General features: G+C 43.8%; 1 protein-coding gene across 2 annotated transcripts; it reads right to left on the bottom strand.

Moving 5' to 3' along the window:
* Positions 1 to 2,018: 2,018 nt before the first annotated feature.
* On the bottom strand, positions 2,019 to 7,484 carry RGS4 (regulator of G protein signaling 4). Of its 2 annotated transcripts, XM_021698431.1 has the most exons (5): positions 7,341 to 7,484; positions 4,167 to 4,271; positions 3,794 to 3,855; positions 3,050 to 3,216; positions 2,019 to 2,624 (listed from the first exon to the last, which is right to left on the bottom strand). In XM_021698431.1, the coding sequence occupies exons 1-5, from the start codon at positions 7,382 to 7,384 to the stop codon at positions 2,385 to 2,387; spliced, it is 618 nt and encodes a 205-aa protein (XP_021554106.1). In that variant the 5' UTR covers positions 7,385 to 7,484; the 3' UTR covers positions 2,019 to 2,384. The 2 variants fall into 2 exon arrangements, with proteins under 2 accessions (XP_021554106.1, XP_021554105.1); XM_021698430.1 differs by lacking the exon at positions 3,050 to 3,216 and having other exon boundaries at positions 2,492 to 2,624; positions 7,341 to 7,384.
* Between the last annotated feature and the right edge of the window lie 1,869 nt (positions 7,485 to 9,353).

Below are 9,353 nucleotides of genomic sequence, written 5' to 3'. Positions count from 1 at the left end.
TGTTTCCTTCTCCAGAGTTAGCATGGGACAGATTGGATACGGGACATGAGCCATGTTCTGTATTGCCCTACACCCTGCTGTTTCTCATCACACATCTTTGTGGATCATTAATGTGTTTACAAGCAGATAGTTTCGTATGAAGCATTTATTTACCCTTATTATTAAGATGCGTGTGTTTCACTGGAAGCATCAGCTTTGAGGCTTTTCAAGCACATGATAAAATCAGGCATGCAAAGGGAAGGAGTATTCTGCCCACAGATCATGAGCAGATAAGCTCAGCATGTCAGATGGTGGTAAAATAAGAGGAAAATACAATTGAAAAACACACTTGAAAATTGTATTACATAAAATAATTTACTTCTCATTCAGAATGACCTTCTGGACCTCTTTGTAAGACAGTAGCCCATGAGCACAGGTACAATCTGAAAGTCGTGACAGTTGTAATAGGGCAAGATCAATAGAGTTACACGTTTGGATCCTGGAGTCAACTAGACACAAAACTGTGGACCTAGGTATAATAAAAGTGACATTGAGGAAGAACTCTGGGAACATGGAAAGTAAGACTGCCAGAGAGACAAGAAGGGCACAACGGAGAAAACCTACATCTTTAATACAGTGAGATTTGTATAGACATACTCCGGTGTTTTCATTCTGCAACCCAGTCTGTTGGCTTGAAAGCCACAAGGTGCTCACGCATGTAATTTATGCTGGAGGAATTGGTGCAATGTGCATGCATGAGTGTATGTGTGTGTGCACTTCAAAGGCTGTAGTTTTAGAAGAATGAGAAGAAAATTACTTCCTGGCCATTCATTAATAATTCAGGTGATATCCTGCACCTCCATTTATAAAACAATACAATAATAAAAACATTGTAGAAAACAACATCATAAATAACATAAATGAGAAATTTTCAAGTATTTCATGTGCCTTGAAAAGTTCCAAACAGTAGTTCTAACAATTGGTTTTTTTTTTCTTCTTTTTTTTTTTTCCTTTCCTCTCTCATTTAGTCTCAGGGCCTGGAAAGAGATACCCACAGGCTCTGTTAGCCCTGATGTTTGGGGTGGAATGAACAAGGTCCTACTTTCAAAAGAGAAACTTATGAGGGCTTCTCAGTTTGCAAAAACATGTTTCTCCCTTATAAAGTGCACTCCTTCCTTCACTGCTGGTTTGTAAGGGGAGGCATATAGCCTGGAGCCATTACAGGGAAACAACCAACCAACCACACAGTGAAGTAAGGAGCCTCATCTGATGGCTGAAGTCCTCAGGAAAAAACAAAATGAGAAAAGCACCTTGATCAGGAGAGGAAAAAAGAGTAGAGGACAAGACTATTAGCCTTGAAGTCCCATGCCCTCACTCAGCCAGTATTTTATAGCAGGTAGAGCTGGTGAGACCCTACCTGCGTGTCTTCATTTGGTTCGAGCATCTTCTCTCCTAACTCCCTTACCAACCCGGCTGCTGATAACCATGTACCAAGCACCTGGGCAGAGAAGGGGAGGCCAACAGCTTTGGGACTGAAAAGTGCCATCAGTAATAACCAGCCCAAGACAGAAATGTGTCAGCCAGGCATAAGATTCTTTACGGTATTTGCTCCTTAGAATACCATTCAACGTGGAGGCTGTCAGTGGTTGAACTATGCATAAAGTCCCCTGGATGCATCTCCAACACCGACCTGTGGAGTTCTATAGAATCAACTTTCCACAGATTAGCATTCCTCTCTTGGCCTGCATGGCAACTGGTTCTGTTTGCCTGTTTGATTGCAGGATGAAAATCCAGGGATCAGAACATGCATGCAGGTATGTACACACACTCTAGGGATGAGCACCTAGGGTCTTTCCTGTCTATTCTTGCAGAAATATATATGTATATATACATATAGACACATATACATAGAATGTGTACATATGTGTGTGTGTAAGTATATGTGTGTATATACATATATTTATACACACACACATATATACACATAATAGATCAATCTCATCTTAACATCTAGTGTTTAGAGAAAGTGCCAACAGAATACATGTGTTTGTGGATGTCACATGCAATGTACCAACCAACCAACCTGAGGTCAAGCCGTTGGGAGGAGAGAACTGCAACAGTCTTTGGGAAGCCACCCTTATAAAACCATTCTTTGGATACTTGCTCATGTGGAACCCTAAGGAATACTGGGAAAGCTGGACTGGAATGAGGTCCTGCCCTAATGAACACCTGAACACCAAAACTAGATCTACTTCTTACACGGGAGTGACTCACACATGGCAGGCAGCATGAACACTAAGCTACAATGTGGATAAAGCCCTGGTGCTTAATACAGATCAATATTTGGCCTCAGGGGTTCCAGGCATAGAGTCTTGGCATCTCGGCCCCCCAGCACCCTGTGGGAATCAGGCACACTGGGGGACCAGGGAGGGACAGTCTGCAGAACTCTTGGCTCCTTTCTGCTTCTCTGACCCAGCGCTGGAAGAGTTGGCCAAGTCAAGATAGAATCGAGACTTGAGGAAGCGGCGGTATGAATCCTTTTCCATCAGGTTGAAGATCCTCTTCTGGGCCTCATCAAAGCAGGTTATCGTGGGCTCTAGCATGTTCCGGCTTGTCTCCTCCCTGGTGCAGGAATCCAGGTTTACCTGCAGGGTAAAGGCCAAGATGTATTAGACACATTGCCCTGTTGAGGATGCGAGGCCGCATGCTTTGTGGTGAGTAATCTGTGTGCACCCTCCATACCTCAGAAATGAAAAGAACATTTAGCTCCGCCCCAGCACATGTGAGAGAGTATACAAGGCTCATCTGCTTCTGGGTGGGCAGGGCAGTATCTTTGTTCTTTCTCATGAATCGGGAAGATTTATCAAAAAACTCATTAAGGGAGATCATCTAAGTCATCTGGATGAAAGAGCTTTCTTAACTGATTGATTTGGGGTTGAGGAGATTATAATGACCTCCTCACTGTTAGATCTTTTTCCTTAACTCAGATGATCTAAAGATTCACACCACTGAATACCACTTGCAGGAAATTTCACTAAGATCCAGAGAGTTCTCTGCCATGAAGACCTACCTCTTTGGTTGCCTGGACTGAGATGAATTCATTATAGATCTTTTTGGCCTTGGGACTTAGTTTAGAGGGGGATTTGATTTTCTTGTACTCTTCGCAGCTAATCCAGAAGTCGATGTTCTCTTCACTGTATTCAGACTTCAAGAAAGCTTTGAAAGCTGCCAGACCACCTGTGATGAAGGAAAAAGAGCCACCCTCGTCATCACACTGGCAGGCCTCTTGGGACAGTGTATTTCAGAGAAAGCCAAGGTTCTTGAGAGAATAAAGCATGTGTTAAAACATCCTCCTCTCTCCCCCACTTTCTGGGGGTCACTTGGGGTCAGGTGACTGTAATCTGTTTGACATCTATTGGATCCCAGTTATACGTAGTGTTTCTCACTCAAGGTTTGAAGTCTCAGTGTTTCTAAAACACGCATGCAGCCACCAATTACCAAAGTAAGTTTGAGAAAGAAAAACTAAGGCTGATTCTGCAAGAAGTCTTCATATTTAGAACTTTTTCCCTCTACCTTTTTCCCATGTGGTGAGAGAGATGGTTTTCCACATGGTTTCCATATGAACTTCTCATTGTCTATCACAAAGCTCGAAGGCATGGTAAAATTTTAAACAGACTGGTTCTCCTGGGTCTGGAAGTCAGAAGAAACCCAATTCTGTCTGCATTTCCTATTAGATCAAATATACTATGAGATAACTTGTCTATCTAGAGGCTTTTATCCTCATCCTAGTGGGGAAGAAAGCCGTCAGACTTACATTCATGGCTAATCAGGTTTTCCAGTGATTCAGCCCATTTTTTGACTTCCTCTTGGCTCACCCTAGAGACATTATAGAGAGAAAGAATAACTTGAATGCCATGATACAAACTTAGGGCAAGAAATTTAAGATCCTGAAAAACATGCAGATATTTTCTTTCCCATTCTTATGATGAGACCTATTGTTGATTAAGGCAGTCTTTCCATTTAATGCATGGATATTTCAAATGCAAGTACAGTCTTCATGAAAATGGACTCCATCTTGATCCAAATCTAGCTTAACTAGGAACACAACTTCCTTTTCTCCTCATAGAACATCCCTGACATTAAACAGTTAATACTCAATGGGTCTTCACTGAGGCCTTTTCTCTTACCTCTGACAAACTACCACTTTGTCCCTCTTGCTGTGGGAAGAATTATGTTCACAGGAATCAGACTTCTGCAGCAGGAAACCTAGCCGATGCTTCATATCTTTTGCACTGCACAGAAGAAGAACAAGAATAATGCTAATTAGGTCTTTTATTTTTTTTTTAAGATTTTATTTATTTATTTGACACAGAGAGACACAGCGAGAGAGGGAATACAAGCAGGGGGAATGGGAGAGGGAGAAGCAGGCTTCCCGCGGAGCAGGGAGCCTGATGCAGGGCTCGATCCCAGGATCCTGGGACCATGACCTGAGCCGAAGGCAGACGCTTAACGACTGAGCCACCCAGGCACCCCTGATTAGGTCTTTTAAAAGATACCGTAGTGGCAGAGCTCAAAGAGTCCATTACTAGTAAAGGGGCAGGGGGAGTTTATTTAGGAAATGGGAGTTGAAGTTGGCGTGAACTCTCAGGAACAGGAGATTCCACTTCTGGGTCTGCCTGTGACTTGCTAGGAAACCCGGGGCCAGAGTCACAGCCCGGCCTCCTCTGTCTGCAACAAAATTCGGACCCTCAGTCGGCTTTAGGAGCCCCTTCTGAAAACCTGTCATTTTGACCGATGGAACGCTTTGGTGTTTTTAAAAGAAACACAGTGAAAATGTGACTGCTCTTTGGGTCATTTGTGGGAATGGAAGAGCAAGCAGTAACTGCGGTACGTGGCGCCTTCCTGTTGCACGCCACCTTCTGGATGGCCGTTGCTGTTTCCACCTGCCTCCTTGCAGGCAGAGGGACCTACAGAAGCACCGTGGTGCAGGAGAGGGCTGTGCGGTCCCAGCCTCGCATGAGGTGTTGCCAAGCGATGCACGTTATGGGATATTCACAGAGGTGGGTATGCAGCTCCAGCAGAGGGAAGTAGAGGGGGTGGCAAAGGCAAATGCTCTGGCCAACACCTGAGCAACTTCAGGCTTGCTTCTAGAGAAATCTCTTGCAGCTGCTGCTACTGCTTTCCTGTTTAAGATCTACACTATAAGAGCATTTACACTATAAAGGGCACCCGAGAAGATAGAGAAGCAGGCAAGAGTCATCACTGGAGCTAGCAACCGTTTAATTAGAGCAGAGCTTCCAGGTTACTGGCACTGTTTAACAGGTAGCTAGGGGACAGCGGGGTGCGTGACTTACTCAGACAGAAGGACATTTTAATAAGTTTTTAAGCTCAACTTTCTCTTTGTTAATTACTCTTTTGTTTGTATCTCTTTTATTATAAAAGCCAAGAAATGGTTTTAAAAGATAAATGTCACTTTAGAAGAAATGAATGACTAGATATTCCTCCTGAGAGGGAGAAAAAAAAAGTCACAAGGATAAAAAGACATTTTAGGACGCCTCCTGATATATCAGTGGCTTATCTACACGCCTTTCTCCAGAAAGCTTGAATTCCATTATGTTCTTGGACTGCCCCTAAAATGGTATTTTCTCTTCCTCACAAGACTGACTTCCCCCCTCTGCTTCTCCAACTGGTCAGGGGATGCAAAACCCTCCTTAATGATAGCAAGATATGATCATGAAGGCTCAAGTGATTCTAAGATACAAATATATAATGATTCTGTCAAAAGAGAACTCACTTCACATTTCCATGTGCCCGGTGAGCCTGAGATCTAAGTTACTGACCAACGCAAGTCATTTCGTAAAGAGTTGGAAGTATGCTAAGCAAGTATGTTACATTTGTCCTTAAAATGCAATGCAACCTTAAAAATAAAAACCAGCATGACTTCAGAGGTCACTGGAGTCTGGAAGCTGGATTTGATCTTCACTCGGCCACTCACTGCCTGTGACCTTGAGCAGTTCATGCCCTTCTGCAGCCTCAGGCATTGATGCTAGGGTGAAGTGTCAGAATAGTTGATTTGCAGTTGACCAGTGAGGAGAGGGAAGAGCTGTTGACCTTGCTGATATACAGGTTACTTCCCCAGTTTAGCTTCTTAGCTCCTTGCGCAGACTAGTACAACCTTTCATCTGTCTCCCCAAATACTTATCAGAGCATAACTCTTTCCTGACACTCCTGTATTTTGTGTGGTTAATTTTATATATGAGTTAACTGAAGCTTGGAGTAATTTGCTCCCTTCAGCTCAGGATAGTAATGGTGGAGGTCAGGGGAACTTACTCCATAGGTATTCCCTGCCAGACAGACCCTCCTGCTTCATTTTAAAGCAGCCAAGAAAGCACATTTAATAAAGAATATTCTTTCACACTCCTGAATGACAGAATATTGTAAAGGTAAACTTCTAAGAAGTGCACAGAAGACTGTGCTTTCTGGGATATTTCTAAATTGAAATTTAAGATGATTTTTATTTGCAGGGAAGCAAGGGGGTGGTACACCCACAGACTGACTTTCTACCTTTAACTGTAAGATTAAATAATATAATATGCACTAGTTTTGTATTTTTCTTCAGCTGGCTAATATATAAGCAGTCTCTGAAAGCATTTATTTATACCTTTTATTTTTTTAAGCCAAAAGCATATGAGGAGCTATGAAGTAGCTTTACCTTTTTTTTTTTTTTTAATCAAGAGACAGTACATCAACAAAACAATGTCTGCAGGATGAGATCTTCTACAGAACCCTTAACTGAATTGCTAGGATCAATACTTCTCAACCACCACTCATAAGGGGGTGGGGTCTAGTATTGGAACTCATACTGTATTGTCACACTTGCTTATAAGAACATAGACAGTAGAAGATACTGCAGCACCACACAGAAAGCACAGTGCCTGTGATTTCTGTAGTCAAACCTCATTCTGGGGTATCTTCCCCTAAACCACCCATCGGAAAGCTCAGAGCCATGATTCCACAGACCCCAGTGATGCTCAAATAACAACAGCAACCACAGACCACTGTATTTGGTCCGAAAACTCATATCACTTCTTAATTCGAACTAGCTCGGTGAGAAGATCGGAACAGTCTTCAAAACCGAGATCATATAAAACAACACATAGGTGCCAAAACTGGGGGGGGGGGGGGGGCACACTTCTCCAGTGACAATTTCTAGCTGGTCTTAGAGGAGAGCTAGCAAGTTGAGGCCCTCCTAACCACACTGTTTCTAATTCCAAAGAACTAGGTTAGCAAATAGTATATGTAAGTAACTAAGAAAGTCCGTCTGAAAGTGTAACGCGGTGAGTGGCTGAAAATAATCTTACCTCCTCAAGCAAGAAGCCGGCAGACCTGCAAGTCCTTTGCACATCTTGTTCGGTGTGGGATTCGCAAGCTGGGGAGGAAATGCGGCAGCAGGAGCTGTGGCTTCTGTTTTGAGCGCACTTGGTCTTTTCTCCGTGAGGATGCTGTCAGACTCCTCGGAGCTGCTACGGAGCTGCAGGGGTCCCTTTTATAGCTCAGCGGCGGCCGCCCGGCCAATCAGACGGCAGCTATGAAACCACCGCCCCGCAGCCGCCCGGCCAATCAGACGGCAACTCTGAAACCGCCGCCCCGCAGCAGCCCGCCCCCCTGGCGGCGGGAGTTACGCGGGGAGGTACTGACGCATCACCGTGCAAAGTGAACAGCCTGAGAGAAACCTCTTGCGAAGTAGGTGAACAGAAAAGAAAGATATGCTCCCTGTCTCTACCGATGTCGGTTTGGGTTTTGAATTTCTAGAAAAGGGGTGGGGGAGGGGAGAGAGAGTTTCAAATGTTAAGAAATATAGCTTTATTCATTCTTCTGTAAAAACAATGTCAAGACAAGTTGCCTCTTGGAAGGAAAGGAGCCCCCAGGAGTTTGTGGGCTCATTTTGGGACTGAATCTCAATGCGCTTCCTTTGTTGCATTAGAAACAGCGTATCCCACATGGTCCAAGATCTCATCCTCACTATTTCCAGAGGGGATTTGGCAGGATCGCAGTTTCCAGGTCGCGATTTGCCGAAGTCGCCTTTTGGGTTGTCACATTCGCGCACGGGTGTGGGGTGTGGAGAGGAATGGCTGGAGAGCAGACGCTTACATGCCTGGCGGCACAGAAAATTAGCCTAGGGAAAGTGGATTAGCCACATCTGTAATCAGCCTGACTGTGAAATACTTTTCTGGAAATCTTACTAAGAACAGAATTCAGCCTAGCACAGTCTCGCTCATACATGCATGCCTCCTGCCAAAAGCCACAAAACAGTAGTTGAGGACCAGAGGAAGGAGTAAATGAACAAATATAGAGACCCTTTCTTATTCGTAAATGGACTTATATCTTAATGTGTCTTATGGAATTCAGGTCTTCAAACTGGTACATCACAATATTGGAGAGAGAGAGAGGGAGGAAGAAGGAGGAGAAGGAGAAGAAGAAGAAAATAGGTAATTTGTGTGTGTATTACCAGGCTTCAGAGTGAACATAAGAATATTTGATCCTACAGGTGCTTCTGAACACCTGGACAGTTAGTATCTTTTGTACACATATGAGAGACTGAATGCCTCAAAGAACCATGCAGGTGTTTTCATCTTGTAGTCGTGGCTCCAGTAACCACACCAGAGTTACAGAGGGGTCTTATCCATGCAGGAAAGCTATGCGTGGAAAGAGGGAATGAATTGCTATGTCAGACCCAAACAGCTTTCATTTTTTAAGTAGATAGTTTCCTGATCATAGGATATAGTGAACTGTACTTTACATATAAGAAGCAGGGGCATCAAATGGTTTAGATGGAGAAGACAAAAAATAGATGGGTTCCAGTGAGATGCAAAGGTACCCGAGAATATAGAAAGGGAAGTGATAAAGAGCAATGTGCCTACCACACACACGACATTAGACGTCCCACACTGCCCACCCTGCTACCTGGGTCCATGGCCAGCAGAGCAAGGAGATGGCAGAGAAATAGAAAAGGATGGCAGGACCATAATCTCTAGAAGATGTGTTTAAATTATAGGAAAAATTCTCTGGCTTTCTCCAAGGCAGATAGGAAAAAATTAGATTAGCTACTGGACAACTTTTCCTTGAGCTTGAACATGGAACAAATACATTTCTTTGTGAAGCTGACAGCTGTCCTTGGTTGTGTTCGGTAAGGGGACACGGTGCAAGGCAAATTGGCAGAGGCCATCAGACCCAAGGAAGGTAGGGAGATGGACCCATCGGAATTGGCATCAAAAAGGAGAGAATAATTAAAAGGGATAGACCAGGGCCTTCTTTGTTTACCTAGGCACCCAAGAGAGTGATCAGTCAAATAATTTGATTTTAGGAACATGAAT

Source organism: Neomonachus schauinslandi, chromosome 6 (genome assembly GCF_002201575.2).
Source record: "Neomonachus schauinslandi chromosome 6, ASM220157v2, whole genome shotgun sequence".
NCBI lineage: Eukaryota > Metazoa > Chordata > Mammalia > Carnivora > Phocidae > Neomonachus > Neomonachus schauinslandi.
The sequence above is the reverse complement of the archived record's forward strand: the minus strand, read 5'-3'. Positions and strand labels throughout refer to the sequence as shown.

Coding starts and splice junctions, on each gene's coding strand:
- RGS4 (XM_021698431.1), bottom strand. CDS start 7,384: ATGTGCAAAGGACTTGCAGGTCTGCCGGCTTCTTGCTTGAGGAG. Junction 4,272..7,340: donor CCGGCTTCTTGCTTGAGGAG/GTAAGATTATTT, acceptor TCTTCTGTGCAG/TGCAAAAGATATGAAGCATC. Junction 3,217..3,793: donor AAACCTGATTAGCCATGAAT/GTAAGTCTGACG, acceptor CCTTCATCACAG/GTGGTCTGGCAGCTTTCAAA.